This window comes from Telopea speciosissima, chromosome 6, assembly GCF_018873765.1.
Source record: "Telopea speciosissima isolate NSW1024214 ecotype Mountain lineage chromosome 6, Tspe_v1, whole genome shotgun sequence".
NCBI lineage: Eukaryota > Viridiplantae > Streptophyta > Magnoliopsida > Proteales > Proteaceae > Telopea > Telopea speciosissima.
Genome location: NC_057921.1, coordinates 53,413,510 through 53,432,185, shown reverse-complemented (window position 1 = coordinate 53,432,185; position 18,676 = coordinate 53,413,510). Strand labels below are relative to the sequence as shown.

Sequence of the window (18,676 nt, the reverse complement as noted above, 5' to 3'; positions counted from 1 at the left end):
TCCTTCTCCTCCCCTCTTTTAGCCTCCTCTAAAAAGCTCAAAAATGTCAAGATGGCTCTCAAGTCTTGGAATTCTTCCACCTTCGGCAACATCTCATCTCGTGTCTCCTCTTGTCGGGACAACCTCTCCTCCATCCAGCTCCGTCTTCAGTCTGACCCCCTTAATCCTTCCCTTGTTGAGGAAGAAGTCCTTGCCACCTCTGAGCTTTCCTCCTCTCTTTCCCTTGAGGAAAGTTTCCTTAAGCAGAAATCTCGAATCAAGTGGCTTGAGCTTGGAGATTCGAACACCGCCTTCTTTCACCACTCCCTAAAAGCCCGATCCAACTCCAACTCCATTCTCTCTCTTACCTCCTCTGATGGCTCGGTCCTCTCCTCTGTCGATACCATCAAAGCTGAAGCTGTGAACTACTTTACTGGTATCTTTTGCCCCCTTCCTCCTCCCATCCCCCCTTTCCTGACGACCTCCTCAACAAATTCATCCCCCCTCACCTCCTCAGCTCCCTCAGTTCCATCCCCTCTGACTCGGAAATCTCCTCCGCTGTTCGCTCCCATAAGGCTAGCAAAGCTCCGGGCCCTGATGGGTTTAGCATGGGGTTCTTCATCACTTGCTGGGACATCATAGGCACCGATCTTATCGCTGCCATTAAGAGCTTCTTCTTCAATCCTAATCACATTCATGGCATCAACCAGTCCTTCCTCTGCCTCATTCCCAAGTTCTTCGGAGCCTCGACCATGTCTGATTTGAGACCCATCTCCCTCTGTAATCTCCTGTACAAGTTCATCACTAAAATTCTTGCCAACCGGCTCAACCTTGTCATCGACTCCCTTGTTAATTCCAACCAATCCGCTTTCATAGCCGGCTGAAGTATCTTGGATAACATCATCCTTTGCTAGGAAATCATCCAAGGATTCGACCGCAAATCCCTCCCCCCGTCAGCTCTTTTGAAAATCGACATTCATAAGTCTTTTGATTCCATCCGATGGGACGTCATCTCCCAAGTCCTCCTCAAGATGTCCTTCCCCCCTATCTTTGTTAACTGGATCTATCTCTGCATCTCCACCCCTCGTTTCTCTGTGCTTCTCAATGGTAGACCGGCTGGTTTTTTCCCCTCCTCTGTTGGTATTCATCAAGGTTGTCCCCTCTCCCCTTTTCTCTTTTGCCTTTCCCTTGAAGTCCTCTCCCGTAGCATCCAAACCAAAATTGACCTCCACCTCATCACCCCCATTCCTAAATGCAAGCCTACTAACTTGACTCACCTTGCCTTCGCTGATGATCTCATGATCTTCTCCAAGGCTGACCCTCTCTCCATTGAGTCCATCTTGTCCTCCCTTCAACTTTTTCATGGCCTTTCTAGGCTTCGCATAAACCTCCACAAGTCCCAAATTTTCCTTGCCGGTGTTCCTGATACCACCAAAGCCTTCCTTTCCTCCCTCTCTGGCTTCACCATTGGCACTTTACCTGTCTGCTACCTTGGCCTCCCCCTCATCCCTGCCAGACTTTCAGCCCACCACTGCTCCCCCATCTTGGATCTCCTTCGCAAGAGGCTTCAGCTTTGGAAAGCCAAGCTCTTATCCTATGCAGGGCGGCTCGAGCTGATTAGATCGGTGCTCCAGTCTTGTTACATCTATTGGAGTGGTGTTTTTGGCCTCCCAAAGGCGACTGTCAAGGCGGCTGAATCTATTATGTGTGCTTTCCTTTGGAAAGGAGTGGACTCTGCCAGGTTCCTTCATCCCATGAGCTGGGCCTCTCTCTGTGTCCCTAAATCTGAAGGAGGCCTTGGGCTCAAGAGAATTAAAGATGTCAACATTGCTGGATCCATCAAGCTTATCTGGAAGCTTCTCACCAACAAAACCAGCATTTGGACTTCTTGGGTTTATGCAGGTCCCCTCCGTAGGGACTCCATTTGGTCTATTAGCCCAGGGGCTAACTCCTCCTGGGTTTGCGCAGGATTCTCCAGGTGAGGCATTTGGCCAGGGACGCCATGACTTGTAGGGTCGATGATGGCTCGACCACCTTGCTTTGGCTTGATAAGTGGCACCCTTCCGGTGTCCTCTCTTCCATTGTGAGCCCCAGGGAGATCTACTCCTCCGGCCTGGACAGATCTGCCCTTGTTGCCTCTATCATCTCCAATGGCTCCTGGTCCCCCCCCCCATCTCCCCTCCCCCCCTTGCTGACCTCTGGAGTTCCCTCCCCCCCCCCATCCCCCCTGGGCACCGTGGTAGAGGTGACCCCACGCTTTGACTCCACTCCCGCTCAGGTAGATTCTCCTCTCACTCCTCTTGGGACTTGGTTAGACATAGAGGGACCCCCTGTCCTTGGCAAAGAGTTGTCTGGTTTAGAGGCCACATCCCCCGCCATAGTCTCACCACCTAGCGCGCCCTTGCAAATTGCCTTCCCACCCAAGGCTTCCTTATCTATCGACACATTCAGGTTCACCCCAGTTGCTGTCTTTGTTGGAATGGGGCTGAGGATGCAGATCACCTGTTTTTCACCTGTCCCTTTGCTTCTTCCATCTGGTCCCATGTTCTTCGTCACTGTTGGCCAAGTCGGCGCACCCCCCTCTCCCTCAGCAAGGAATGGATATGGATTGACATGACGTTTGGTGGGAAGACGATTTGTGATTCGGTTGGCAAGATTCCCTTTTGCGCCACTATCTCCCATATCTGGATGGAACACAACCTCAGAAGATGGACGTCCAAATCCCGCTCCTTCGACTCGATTTGGAAGGCCATCTTCTTTGATGTTTCTTCTAAGATCAGATCCCTCCCCCCCTCGGATGTGAATGACACCCCAAGGAACAGGCTCATTGGTGTCTCCTGGGGTCTCCCTCTTTCCATTTTGCGCCCTAGCTAGTTCCTAGCTTTGGCTTGCCTTTGGGCTTGTATATTCCTTCTTTTTTCTTCGTAATTTAATATTTATTCATCCAAAAAAAAAAAAACCTGAATTCTGGATTGATAATGAAGAAAGAAGAATAGAAGGATATGGACCAAGCATCTCACCTGAAACTAGACTGAAATCCCATCAGCTCTACTTTAGCATCTTATCAAGGGTTGCTACTGCATCTGACAGAAGCTATTCTGAATCACACAGAACATAGGAGCAAAGCCAAGCTTTATTCAACATTAAAAACAACACAGAGCTCGAGGGATTGTACCATTCGAGAATATTTTTTTGTATGGCTCTAATTACATCAATAGGTAGAAACTAAAAGTGTACTTACAATAGGAAAGGAAAGTGTAACAGAAATAGGAAAGAAAGAAATAAGAAACTCTTCTATCCATATAGGAATAAATGTCCCTTGTCCCTAAAACTCAATCTCAACTAATTAGAATAAGTGTCTCACATGATTAAAACTCTATCTAAAATAGGAATAGGAGTTCTATTCCGAAAAGACTGTATCCTATCCTTAACAACCAAGGAAATAACAACTACTTGATGAAATAAAACAACTCAAACTAACCTAATAAAGTAAATCTTGTATTCCTATCTTCTACCCATACTTTAGGCTCATTAAAATGGTCTATTACAAAGAAAACCCATTAGACTAATGGACTAACACATATATAACCCAACCCAAGGATACGTATATTCTGTCTGTGGCTCTCTATGTACAACATCATCTTGGTTGCACCTTTACCTGAGACCACTTCCAACTTTGAGTTTGAACCAACTCGTAGCTTTAAGAAACCTTATCCTTTATACATAATCAATTGGATGCAATTATCTCAACGTACTTTGTTCTTTTTTTTTAATACATTATATATTTTATATATTGCTTGTTTATAGTGTTTGATGCTTCAAAATTGTATTTTGCATGTGTCCTTAACATTTCCATTTGTATCTTTAGCGTATCTTGAGTTTCTCCGATACAATACAATCTCTTAAAATCACACTTAAACCTTGGGTGAGAGTCTGGTGGGTTGGGATGATCTACGGTTACTTCCACCGTGGTGTTTGTGTTTCAGGTCTATGATGCATGAAAAACTTTTGGTGGTTTCTACTTGATGATTTTTTGGCATTTTTTGATTGGGAAGGCATTCAACTAACTAGAGACAAGTTCTGCCAATATCAACCTGCAGATCAATGTGAGGAAATAATAAAGGTCACTATTCACATCCAACTATGGAAGGTTAATTTTTCTATAAGCCCATGTAGTTTTTCATCAGGTTCTATGTCAGATGCTAGCATCCATATCCATGTTTTTGTTATCTAGTGCATGACGTAGGTGTAGTGTTGTGCCCTGTATTCTCAAATCATAAGATGTGGTATTGTTCCTTGTGGCTATGGATTTATGTCTAAGCAAGTTAGAGAATTCACATAGCCGTTGCTTGGTGGGGGAGGCATTACTAAAGACATGAACCCACTATATAAGGATTGGAAAAAGCATCTATCATTTGCATACGAAATATGTCCAAATAGGATTCTAATGATCCTGAAAGAATCTGTGTCAGGTTTTGGTGTAGGAGCTGAAGTGAGGGACGTATCAGATTGTGGATCTTATTCTTATGGTAACTTCTGATATTACTCTACTGTTGAAACAGCGTTATCTTCTCCACTTAATTTCTTTGATAATTCATGTGGTCAGGCCCTTGAAATTTGTCAATAGATTTGGATGATGATGTTGATTTTCTTGTTTTATTACTTTTTTATACTACTATTTCAAAAGGTGTTGGGGCCTTCCATCTTGAAGATTGCTTAGGTAGGGGTGTGAGGTGTACACCGTAGAATGTTAGGATTCGAATGCTCCTGGGTCACGGGTTCGAGTCTGGAAACAACCTCTCTGTGAAAGTAGGGGTAAGGCTGCGTACATTATGATCTTCCCCAGACCCCGCAGTGGCTAGAGCCTCGTGCACTGGGTACACTTTTTTCTTGATCATTTAGTGCCCCACTTTTCTTCTACTATGTTGTGTTAGGTAGTCTATGCTTAAGGTTCTTATAAGAATCAGTCAGAACTAAAAAGGGGCAGTTGGTTAATTCATGAGTTGGAGACTGCATAAAAATTCAAAGAAAATATTTATTCATATTATAGTATGCATAATTAGAAATTAAATAAATCGTTGAAGAGCATATGAACTACTGTGAACTGTCATAATTTTTTCTTTATACTGCAACATAAGACTCAAACATGTTGTATGTTGTATTTGCGACTATCATTGTTTTGTGACCTTAGAGGGTGTCTGGATTATGTTGGCTTATGACGACTGATTGGAGATCGAGTGGAGCTGTGGATCTTGAGCTTAACTGAAGCAAATTCAGTTGGACTGCTTGCCTAAAGAAGCAATTCAGAACTTACTTGTGCAGCTAGGTTTGTTGGATCCACAGATCTCTCAAGTTGATGTGCTGGCTTTGCTTGTGTGGAAGTGATTAATCCCAAAATATCTGAGCTGATGAACTTTTCAATATCTGAACAATTAGGCAAATCTCTAATCCACTTCTAACTGTTTTACACTAGTTTTACTTTGACTTCGAATTCTATCCATGAGTTTTTGTATAGATGTCCTCTGCCTCTGGCCTTGTGTCAAATCGTTATTAAAGACACAAATTGCCACTTTTATACTTGGATGTAAATGGACTCAGCCTCAATATTTTACATGATAGTGTCTTCTTCCTCTTTCCTGCCTGTGAAATGACCAAAATACCTCTGTTTTTGTTGGGTGGGAGCGGGATGCTGGAGGAGAGCCAAATAAGGGTGGGGGGTGGGGAGGAGGTTGTGTGTTTGTGTCAATAATAATAAGGGGTGCAAGCGGGCTGGGCTGGGCTGGGCTGGGCCTGGCCCAGATTTTTGAAATCCCAAAAACCGGCATGAGGTTAGGCTGGAATAATTAAATCAAATAAAAAAACGTCTCATTGGAGAGGGAAATTGGGACTTAGAGATGTTGTCACTTGGGATAAAAAGTGATAATGGAAATGTGTCCTTAACTATCAAATCATGGGAACATTTAGATTCTTAAAGCAAGTGAATGTCGAGGAAAACTTCCATCTTATTCTAAAGTGATAATTCCATGTTGGCCTAGTTTTGGTCCATGACGCAAAATTACACAATCAGTTCCCATTTTTTTTGTTTTTAGGTTTCAAGAATGGAGATGGAATTTATTCATAGACAGGGATGGACATGCTACCTACTGGTGTGGCCGTGTGGAATAAAATGTCTCACGCCAAACCAATGGAATGCATGGTAGGACACTTTGCCTCGTGACGATACGTATATAGAGGGACTCATTAATTACCCATATGTCAAGAGGGGAAGTATGATATGACACTCTGGAGATCTTGTAGTTAAGGATTCTGGACTCAGTTATGTTATAAATCGACCCCTAAGAACAGGAACACACGGGATTTTCTGATAATAAAAAAAACAGAACACAGGGGATTTGTTGCAAACATCTATATGATATTGGGGCTCAATTGAACAAATGTGCTTAGTTATTAGCAGTTCAAAGATCAAATAATCAGTTTTTTAAACTTTTGGAAGATGCTATAGAAGACCATTTTGATTTAAGAGAAAAAGATTTGTACAATGTCAGTTCAAAAATGAAATTGCATGTCCCCTCATGTATCACTGTTTATGTAAAGGAGTGATATGTTATAAATGTCCTTCCCCCATTGTCAGATTCAATTCTCCCAAAATTGTACTCGAGCAGTGTAGGGAACCCGCTCCCATTATTTAAATATAATTTAATTACAGAAAAGATACTAATTGTTGCTGGCATGTCCCCTCATGTATCACTGTTTATGTAAGGGAGTGATATGTTATAAATGTCCTTCCCCCATTGTCAGATTCAATTCTCCCAAAATTGTACTCGAGCAGTGTCGGGAACCCTCTCCCATTATCGTTCCTATAATTCTGAAGTGCTGAGATAAACAGATATACGACACAAAAATGAGAGATCTAATTGATGTTGTTGCTTTAGGGAACATGAGCAAATGTGACTTTGACAAAAAGGCCTTTGTGGACTTTTGAGATGTATCTCTTTTCAACACTGAAAAGTGTAAACATATCTTCCCCCCCTCCCCCTCCACGATAGATGATCATCTCATTCTCCATCGCTTTTCTATTTAGCTTCTTTTGTTTGTCGGGGAAACTCTTCATTCACTTACAGAGTCAGAATTGATTGATTAGATGTTGGTGTTTGTCTGTCGTTAGTAGGTGTGGCATTCACCTATGGGCTCTGGATCCACCATTCTTGTATTGTTCAGTGTCACTACGGTACATGATTGTAACTGTTAAAGAAATATTAGATTTCAGATTTCTTATTTCTTTTGGACTTTGGTGGAAAGGTCAAATGGAGATGAGGTTGAAAAAATGTCCTAACTTATACTGTTTTGTTTGGAAAGTTTTTACTTCTTAGCCCAAGCTAAGAGTTTTTTCTTCTATCATTTTATAGAGCTCATTGATCTTTCATACTATTGAGGAGGATGCAGGGGGAGATGTAAATATAATAGATTGTAAATTCTTTTTTGCACTATATAAAATTTTGGCTCCTTCTAGGCGTCACTATACCTAGTGAACTATAAAAAAAGAGCGTGTCAATGCACAAATCCCCCGTTGGCTGCTACTACAGGGACGGAGGGCAAATGTACGCAACCTTACTCCTTTGCTTTGCAAGAGAAGTGGTTTTCAAGTTTTGAACCGACAACCAACAGGTTGCACCGTTGCAATAGCGCAACTTGTTTGCACTGTATAAAATTTTGGGTCTTTCTGGGCGTCACTATATCTAGTGAAGTACAATGTTTCACTATTTTTTTCACTTGCAGTAATGGGTTAGTCCATGTGATAGAGGATTCCACATACATGTCAATGGCCAAATTTTAGTCCAAAGTAAGCAAAAAAAGTTGCTCAAACTCTTATTCAAAGTTTTAGTAAAATTACAAAAATGACATCAACTAGAGATGACTATAAAATACAAAAATGACATCTTTTGTAATTTTAGCTACTTCCTCTACTCATTTTAAGCTAAAAATTGTACCAATGAGATATTTATCACATGAATTAACCCATGACTACCATGTGTCAAATAGTGAAATGTTATACTTCACCAGGCATAGTGACAAAAAAGAAAACCCCAATTTTTTTTGTTTAGAAAAAACAATGATATTTTGTATGGATCACTCGAATATGGAGAAGGGATTTACCTATCCCTACTAGATGTGGTTGCAAATGTGCTCTGCAGTATTCTTAGGGGTAGAACAGTGATACCACTTAGCTCAATCATATGGTCTGTACTCCTCATCACTCTACTCCTCATGCATGGGGTTCACTTCGATCGGTTCTAGCTCTCGGATGGAGATCCCATGGTTTAGGCCTCTTTGGTGTGAGATCCCTCTCAACCAGAGGATGTTTCGCCTTGAGCCATGATTGTCACTAAAGCAAAAAAAAATCAAATTTTAGAGTTCCTAGGGTTTTGGAAGAGTGAAAATGAAGATGGAGAAGAAATGGAATAGAGGTTTTATAGCCTCCAAGCTTGTCTAAAACGTGTTCAATTGAAAATCCTACGAGTTTTGGAATTCCAAAAGCTCAGAAGACTTGAAGCATGAAGAGCTACAGAGAAAGATGCCCCAAAACCTTTTAGTTTTTGGGTTTTAAGCTTGGAGAAGAAAAGGAGTTTTGCACAGGTTGACACGAAATGGCCCCTAAATGGTCAAAATGCCGTTTTGCCAGAGTCGGTCGTGTGACGTCTGATATATCATCGATGTCAGCAACCTTTCATTGCGAGACGACCTAAAATGTTGCTTGTCGGCCCTCACTAAAAGGTAGTACCTAGTGCACAAGGCTCCCAAGTTAAGCAGGGTCTGAGGAGGGTCAAATGTACGCGGCCTTACCCCTATTTCCAGATAGGCTATTCCAGCCCTTGAACCCGTGACCAAGCGTTCAACAAGTGAGCACTTGACCTACGCGCCAAGCACGACTTTTTGTTGGCCCTCACTCTATGAGGAATTTTTTTCTAAGAAAAGAGGAAAATAAACAAAAATTGTGATCCAAAAGGCTGAACAGGGCTCTTTACTCACTGAAAGCTCAGAGAGTAAAAAAATCAAATTATGAGAAATATAGCCCCAAACGAAAAGGAGTGAGTTTCTCCAATGAGGGCCCTCCATTTGGAATCCTTGCAAAGAGCCCAAATCATAGGGCCTAATGAGAAGTCATCAAGAACGAAAATGAAACTGATAATGGCCTACTAAAAAGAGTACTAGGGTCATTCCCTTTGAATTCCTTTCATCCCCAGTGGATTGACAACATTAAGTCAATCACCAATACATCCCTAATGGAGCGGCGACATGGATCCAACATCGTCAAGTTCCCTAGTGAAGCAGTGGCCTAAGCTGACCTCACCAATCACCCTTAGTGGAGCTAAGAGGGTTCCTTAGGTAAGTATTCCCACACAATAATTCCCCTGTGGAGTTGCCGATGTTTTCTTCCCTTGTGGAATGTGGATTCTTAGGTCCAACCCCTTTCATATACCCTAGAAGTTTTATCAATGTTTTGTTCCCTAGTGAGTCAAGAAGACTAGGTAAAAGGTCCCAAAAAGTCAAGGAGAATTTTCCCCTGATTTCAATAATTTTAATATTTTAAAAAACTTCGAGTAGTCAAGTGGACTTCTCCAATAGGCCTTTGGGCCATTTTGCAAAAGGTTTAGTAGACAAGGAGTCTTCTTTTCATCCCCATCCCCATTTTACTCGATGTCAACAACCTTTATTTGAGGAGCGCGTGTTTTCATTTTCCAGTTTCGTTAAATGATTTCAACAATGTTTAGCCGACGAGTGCATATTTTTGATATTATTATACCTCATTTTTACATTGGTACCCCTGAGCAAAGTGCTGGGGAGTTTTTGCTCACCCCGACGACTTGAGCGTTTGAGGATCACTTCTTTGACTTATAACTGTTCCACACTCTTAGTCAAAGAGGAGTATTTTGTAAACGGCTCATTTTTCACCCTAGAGCAGACTAGACAATGATGAAACTGATATGTCCCGAAGTAACATGGGGGCCATTATTTTAAGGGTGTCATATTGGAACTGGAATTGGATCCAAACCAAATAACCAGAATCCAACGGAATAGAATTTGGTTACAATCCTAAACTAGGGAACAAAATTGAGGCGGGACTCAGTCTAATTCTAGATCCAACATAAGAACCGATGTTAGAGTTGAAACCATATTTGGGTACAAATATATTATAGTATATTAATACATTATAATACTAATATATTATATGGACAAGAGATCGCTATTTGGTTGTGTAGCCCCTACACCAACATGGGGGACCAATGAGAGCACGTGCAGGCATATATATGGATGGGATATTTTATTTCACAAGGGATGGGCCCTTCACCGTTGCTTCAGGAAAACTCGATCTTAGAAAAAATGACAACTTCGATCAATTGGAGTTCTAGATCCTTCTAAAGAGCCATTAGACTTGATATAACTTGGTCAATATATTTAGTTGGCCTTCTTCCCAAAGGGTAAACTAAAATAAAATGAAGAACTTTTTCTAATATGGCAAGTCTAGAAGTTTCATGTAGACCAACTTAAATATTTGTCATATGGTAAATAAAATAAAGTTGAAATTTTGTGACTAGGTAGACTGTAAGATTCTTTTCTTATATATTAAGGTTGCATTTGGTAACGTTTTGCAGAACATAAAGATGGGCAAATGCCGTTAGAAAGTTTGTTCATTTTTTTGTTCCCAAAAACGAACCGGATGCCTTTTTGGTCTGTAGAACAACCTGGACGAAACACCTCAGACTTGTTTTGTTGTTCCGTAGAACAACTTAAGGCACATAATTGCGATCAAAAGGCTCGAGGCTTGATAGGTTGAACTATATGAAAGAACCATCACCATAGGAGAGGTCTTCACCGGAGGTCTTCCTGCAACTTTTTAGGGCACAAAAATTGGATGAGTTCCCACATTTCACATTCCTCCAAGATCGTCTTCCTCGACAGCCGCCATCATCCCCAACTCTCACTACCTCACGAAGCTTGACCATAACGAAAGAAGTCCTCTGCATCTTGACTCTATCGCCAAACACCACCACCGTCCTCCTGGTTCTGCTACAATTCGTCAAGATAGTCTTCGTCCTCCAACCATATAGGTACCTTCTCTTCCTCCTTCCTTCTATTTCCCTATCTTCCTCTATCATTCTTCTCCTCTGCCTCCAACAAAGACGAGGTTTTACAAACCCCTTCACTGGTCTAGATCCTATCATCTTAGATGAACTAACGTCAATCCGTGATTTTGTCGAAGCAACCGAGTTTCTCGTCGATTAGCTTTTGGGTAGCCTTCTATTTCCATTTCCCATTGTTTTTTTTTTCTTTTTCTTTTGCTCTGACGTTTGAATGGACCTGGAGACCTGTATGGCAATAACTCAAAAAACGTTAGTTTGTGCTCTCTTCCTCCCCCCCCCCCCCCTTTCTCTGACCTTCTGGTCAATCTTTGTCTTCTGATTCTGTTATCATGTATTTTTATGGTTTGATTATATTCTCTGATAATCTGTTGTTTCTTTTCCTTGATGCGGTTTTCTTTTCTTTCTATAATAGACAAATATACATGTTAATCTAGCGATAAGCGAATAAGATATTCCACAAGTTTTCTTTTGATGTCTCTTCCATTTTTTATTATTTTGTTAGATTTTTCTTTGCAAAATAGCTAATTTTATGCTTGGCTGCTATTGAATGATTCCTAACTAAAAGTGTGTTCTGTATTTTTACCAAGTTTCTTCCAGTTCTATTGCTCAGAAATTGGACTTAGGATTATTATTTGTTTGTTGACAAAACTCAATTTTGTAAGGATTATTAACTTCCTATTATGAATCTGATTTCAAGATCACTATACAGATTTGGCCTTTATTAGTAAAGGTTCAAGTTTTAAAGATAAGTAATCTTCGCACCGTTGGGGATGGATAGGAAGAGATTGAAGGGTAAGAACAGTTTTTACCAAATGCCATGGTTGTTCCAGAACTGTTCTAGAACGGATTTACCAAATGGTCAATTACATACAAAAAATATTATTCCAAGCCATGAACAGCAAAAAAACGTTTCTGGTAAAAAATACATGTTTTTGACGAAGAACGTTACCAAACGCAGCCTAAGTTTCAACTAATGTCATGTGGTTAGACAGTTGAGTCTAGTATAAGTCTAGGAAAAATCGAGAGTTCAACCCTCCTACCCCCCATATTTCTTGAAATAGTAGTCATAGTATAGTAGTGTAGTAATAAGTGTGGCCTAGTTAGTCTCTTGGTGTCCCTTTGTGGATCCTTATCTAGCCTCTTGTGGGTCTCTACCTGGCCCCCACTGTCTCCTTGTCTGTCCCCATGTGATGCCTAGCACCAAAAACAAAAAGTTTCAACTAAAAAACTAATAAAAAAAATTTTTTTTTTTTTTTAAGGGACAATTGAAAATACAAGATGTATACCAAACATAGGAAGGTATTTAATTAAATCTGAATTTGAAATTTTGCATGTGCTAATTTAGACTATTCTGGAAATCCATATGATCAAAATTGCCAAATGGCCTTTCCGTGTAACAAAAAGTGGGGCTAGTCCAGACATATTCTCTAGATTTGCCAATCTAAAAATTCTTGGTGAAAATCTTGCGGGAAAAAAGGAAATCTTGATGGACTCTTACTTGCTATAACTTCGGCTACCAAATTAAATCAATGTTTTACACGGAATAAAATTTGCAAAAGGAAGTTTCTGTTAAATTCTTAACTAATATAACTTTTTTTTGGTAACATTTAACTAATATAACTCATACCGATAGATTCATAAAAGGGAAGTGCAGAGTTTTAATAGAGTCGTATGAACACCTTAATCTTCTACTAAATAAAAAGAAAGAAAAAAAGAAAAAGAACAGCTTAACCTCTTACTAATCAAACCAAGACATACCCAAAATAGAGTTCCAAATTCCAAAGTATGAACTGGCCTTTTCTTTTACAAAAAAAAAAAAAAAAAAACTGGTCTTTTTCATTAGTGTTTCCTTATTAAGTTATCATTATGGAATATTTATTTTTCATATCCTTAATGAGATCAAATCATTGACACATCTTTGGAAACTCAAGCTAGCTCACTTTCCTTTCTTCTTGTATTCTTTATGCTTCAATTTGTATGATGTGTTGTCATTACCAAAATAAATTAAATTGTATGACTGTTTTTGATAGAAAAATTCATTATCATTCCTTTGAAAAGAAACGCCAAATTCTTCCAATGTGTTACCATAAATATTTCATACCGCGTGAGAAGGGTTCAACCACCATCCTAGATTCCTAAAACATCTAGCTTCCTATTGGATGAAGTCGATAACACCCTCTCTCGTCCATCCAAAAACTGCGGTCAAGGAATTTTTGTTCACGCATTAGGTAGCCCTTGTACTATCTATTCATTCATTCATTCATTGAGTTTATGTACTATCACCATACAAAATGTGCCAACCCTTGAAAAACTTGTTCATTGGATTATCGTAACCATATAACCTATAGGATCTCTTCAAAATGTCAGAAATATGCTGAAACTTGTCATTGGCATATTAAAAATAAAAGGGTTTTGCTTGGTATAACCACGGTTGTTACACCGAGATTAGCACCAAAGGCAAAGTTGTTTGCGTATAAACCATAAAACTTGGGATATTTGGGATAGTGATAAAGTTAAGAGTGTGGCTCGAGGAAGGTCCTTGGGGCCCCACTAGGGACACTACCCACCCACCTGGAATCCAAAGGACCCATAGGGGGTCCTCAGGATTCTAGGTGGGTGGGCGTGGATCCGAAGGACCGTCCTCGTATCCAGACTCATAAAGTTAACCTCAATAATGGATTTTGTTTGATCTAAGATGAATTTGTCTCTTGTGTGCCACATAGGATGGAACAACTTATTCTCACTTTTATCCAAAAAAAAAAAAAAAAACTTATTATTACCAGCCTTGCTTGATTGGATGGGACGGTATTGGATGGAGATTTATTGAAAATAAAATGCAAAAAATTTTGGAAAAAAAAATGATGTCTGATTGCACCAAGACATAGGAGCACATATAATTACTATCCCACTTGATCCTATGAAATAAAAAAAATCCCACATGCCCTTATAAGTGCTCTCATTGATCCCGCACTAGTGCAGGGGTTAAACAACCAAAGCGATCTCTTGCCGAAATTTTTTTTATACTCAAATCTATTAATCAAATGATATGAAACCAAGAATCGTCATATTAAAACTGATTTTTATCCAAGAAAGCTCAGTTGTTGCATAGTTTCCAAATTGAGATCTCTTTCCCAAATTATTTTTCACCAACATTATGTTGTACATTGCACCTGAACGTTTTTGGCTTTTTTTTTTATTTATGATATACATGAAAACATCACCGGAGAGAGAGAGAATATAAGGTTTTAATTTCAGCTGGTAAGAAGAGAGTATAGGGAAGGTTTTTGTTTTTTTGGTAAGAAGAGAGACAGCTTAGGTTTTTCCTTTATTATTATTAATTATTATTATTCTCCACATTAGGGAATAAAAGGCTTTTTAAGAAAAGGACAAGCCTACTAAAATTACTAGGTCGGCCAGCTTTTTACCCAATAAAAGTAATTTAAAAAAAGCTGATTAAAATAGCTTATTATCCTTCAACCGTCAGATTAGAAGTAATTAGATTCCCCTTACCCTATTTAATTACATAAAATGCCATTCAGATTCTTATCCAACCGTTAACAGTTCAATTGTAACTACACAAGTGAGTTGTGGATCATTTCCCTCCACTCCTAATTAGAAATTACCACAACCTCACTATCCCTGAAATATGTTTCCATTTCAGATTTTTTTAACAACTAAGCAAAGATTCAAATCTCCAGATTTCACCTCTGTCTCTCCTTCTCTCTCTCTCTCTCTTTCTCTTTCTCTCTCTCTCTGACTCTAACTATAAATATAGCTGCAGGCAGGGGGAAGTAAGCAAGAAGCCTGTGAGCAGCTAAGTTCTGAAATTTGCAAACTTGAGAAGCCAAAGGAGAGAAAAGATGGAGAGTGGGTTACTTTGGGTGGGTTTGACAGTTCTGTTTGGTGGGTTAGTTGGGTTTTGTGGGTTGCTCAAGAATGTAAATGCCTGGTTATATGAATCCAAATTGGGTGAGAAAAGGTTTAATCTCCCTCCAGGTGATCTGGGTTGGCCTTTGATTGGCAATATGTGGACTTTCCTCAGAGCTTTCAAGTCCAGTGATCCTGATTCCTTCTTCTCAAGCTATTACCAGAAGTCAGTAATCTCTTCCTGTCTCTCATCTTTCTTAACTTTATAGTTCTGTGTGTCACTGTGGTATCTACTGTTTTCTTTGATATAATTCTTCATTGTGTTTACTGTTTCCTTTTGAAATTATTGAGAAGTTTGAGATAAGTATGAATGTGGAAGACATCTAGATAAAGATAAGTCCAAGGAATGATATATCTATCAGAACAGTGTTTATGGATTATAGTTTTTTTGAGGAATTACTTTGCCAAAGGTAGAGTTCCAAGGTTAGAGTTACAAAAGAAGCAGAGACACAGTTCTTTTGTCATTTTCAATGCCATTTTTTATTCCTTTTCCCCTGTTTTTTTTTTGTGGTTTGTGCCTTACCTTTGAATTGCTTCATAGACTGTCTGTAAGCATGATCCCTTCCTATTGGAAGAGTGTAACTCTCTCTCTCTCTCTCTCTCTCTCTCTCTCCAAATAGCAAGTAGATTAGTAGATGGCTCCTCTATTCCATTGCATGTATGCTACGTGTCTCATTATTTTATTGATCTATGAAGACTATTTTGTAGTACCTAAGAATGTTTTTTTGTATTACCCTGTGTTGTGGGTTTTCCACTAATCTTAAAGTGAAGGCACAATCCATCAATAATGAAGGGGGAAGAAAGAAAAACAAATCATTCTGTAGTTTATATCCAACAATGATTTATTAGTGTTGGAATTGTTAAATCCATAAAGTGATGGGTTTGATTCAACCCAGTTCGATTGGTTCAGTTGAATTGATTTGATTAGATTTGACCCACTTTGGGTTGGGTCCTTTTCTTTTGTGCTTGTTTGTTTAACTTAATTAAATCATGGTTGGCCATAACTCCGGTTTATTTTTTTACTCCGATTCTAACCATTAGTCCTATCTGGTTCGCCCGTCCTCTTTTTCTTTTGGTCTGGTATGGGTGAAATCGGACCTTTATCTGCTTCATTTCCTGGGCAGGTCCATTTCCCCAAGTTTCTCTAATAGAGGAGGCAGAAATGACCATCCTACCCCTGCAAGAACACACTACCCAGGTGGGGTCCAATGGTATACCCCCCCCCCTCCCCCCTTCCCTCTATTAGAGGAACTTAAGGAAATGGAGCAGATAAAAATATGGGTGAAATCCCCCCCCCCCCCCCTTCTCCTTTTGGCTTTGATTTTGATTTTGGGTTGGGCCCATGCAAATAGATGGCTATCATCCAGAAGCCCAATAAGACCCAACACTGTATCCAGCCTAATGTTTCAACTTTCAACCTTCAATCCTAGGAAGAGAGAGCTCTTAGAGCTCAACAACCGCACTTCATATTGATTCATATTGATATTGGGAGATTTTCATTCTGATCAAAACTTTGATGGTTTCCCATTGAAAAATGCAGATTTGGTCGATCACGCGGAGTTTACAAAGCATACATGTTTGGAAGCCCATGTATCCTGGTTACAGCACCTGAACCTGCAAAGCAGGTGCTGATGGATGATGAAAATTTTGGGGCTGGTTGGCCTAAATCCACTATGGAACTGATTGGGAAGAAATCCTTCATTGGCATATCTGACGAAGAGCATAGGCGTCTCCGGAAACTAACTGCAGCTCCGGTCAATGGCCATGAAGCATTAACAGTTTACATGAAGTTTATCGAAGAAACTGCGATATCCACACTGGATAAATGGTCTGGTATGGGTGAAATTGAGTTCTTGACAGAGCTCAGGAGGTTCACTTTCAGGATCATCATGTACATTTTCCTCAGTACTGAGGATGAACAAGTACTGAAAGCTCTGGAGAAGGAATATACAACTCTCAACTATGGAGTCAGAGCCATGGCCATCAACTTACCCGGATTCGCATTTCATAGAGCATTCAAGGTGAGGCCTTACAAGCTTCTTTACTAGTGGTGACAATATTCTGATTTCACACAGTTCAATTTATTGTTTATGTTGTTGGATTGATAAGGGTTCTCTTGTTCTCAGGCCCGGAAAAATCTGGTAGCTGCTTTCCAGGCTGCTGTGACTGAAAGAAGGACGAGGAGAGCTGCTGGTATTGCTACACCTGCCAAGAGGAAAGACATGATGGATAATCTTCTGGACGTGAAAGATGAAAAGGGTAGAGAATTGAGTGATGAGGAGATCATTGATGTTCTTCTCATGTACTTGAATGCTGGCCATGAATCTTCCGGTCACATCACGATGTGGGCGACTCTCTTCCTACAACAAAACCCAGAAATCTTCAAAAAAGCCAAGGTAAAATTTATAGTTCTTGGTATAGTAACTCTGGAGAGTCGATCCCCTCTGTTGCTGGTCAACTGAACTTTCTGAAATGTTTCAGGCAGAGCAAGACGAGGTCAAAAAGAATAGACCACCTGGCCAGGATGGATTGACACTTAGGGAACTTAGACAGATGGATTATCTTTCAAAGGTAGGTACTCTGTGGAAGGCTTCAATTTTCTGATCTTCACAAGTTGATTTAATATTTTAAATTTAAACAATAACAATGAGGTTTGGTTTTTCAGGTGGTCGATGAAACTCTGCGTATCATTAATATCTCACTAATGGTTTTCCGAGAGGCCAGAAAGGATCTCAATCTGAGTGGTTAGTTTCTGTTCTATATTCAGTTTCTATTTGATCATTACTTTTCATGATAGCTGGTAGTTCATTGAAAAAGAACTGTCTGCTTTTCAGGTTACCATATACCCAAGGGATGGAAAGTTTTGGTCTGGTTCAGAACTGTTAATCTCGATCCTGAAATTTACCCAAATCCGAAGGACTTCAATCCATCCAGATGGGATGTAAGTGATATGTATTTGTTTTTGTTTCTGTTAATCTCAATATGAATCAAAGATGTATGCAGGTGGCCATGCCTATGAACTGTTTTGTCTGATATGTAATATGCTACTCCACAGAATTACATTCCAAAGCCAGGAACTTTCCTTCCCTTTGGAGCAGGAGCCAGGCTGTGCCCTGGAAATGATCTTGCCAAACTAGAGATAATGATTTTTCTCCACCATTTTCTCCTCAACTATCAGTGAGTGAACTTCCCTTTCTGTTTCTTCTTTAACTGTATCTACCATTTAATTATTACTTTAAATAAACCTATTGGAGCAATATTGAGATTGTTTTTTTATCAAGGAAAAAAGGATTTTTTTTAAAAAAAAGCATTTATCTACACACATTCTAAGGCTATATACAAATCCATCACCACAAAAACATAAATAACTATTTAACCTAAATTGTCCATGTGCAGGCTTGAACAGAAAAACCCAGGATGTTCACTGAGGTACTTACCTCATACAAGGCCCGTGGACAATTGCCTAGCAAGAATCAAGAAGGTCTCATCACCAGCCAGCTAAAGCGAGAGACATTACACCAGCACATCAATATAGTTTTACTTTTTTCCATAAATAAATAAGCTGTAGACATTTTATTATTATTATCATCATCATCATCAAATGTCTGCAATAACATAGTCTATGTAAT

General features: G+C 39.7%; 1 protein-coding gene across 1 annotated transcript; it reads left to right on the top strand.

Annotated features, from left to right (window-relative positions):
- The first annotated feature begins 14,944 nt into the window (after positions 1 to 14,944).
- On the top strand, positions 14,945 to 18,603 carry LOC122663933 (ent-kaurenoic acid oxidase 2-like). The gene is made up of 8 exons (XM_043859604.1): positions 14,945 to 15,213; positions 16,588 to 17,068; positions 17,174 to 17,443; positions 17,529 to 17,618; positions 17,713 to 17,791; positions 17,882 to 17,988; positions 18,103 to 18,224; positions 18,444 to 18,603. Exons 1-8 carry the CDS (start codon positions 14,981 to 14,983, stop codon positions 18,547 to 18,549), a joined length of 1,488 nt encoding a protein of 495 aa, XP_043715539.1. The 5' UTR covers positions 14,945 to 14,980; the 3' UTR covers positions 18,550 to 18,603.
- The last annotated feature ends 73 nt before the right edge of the window (positions 18,604 to 18,676 follow it).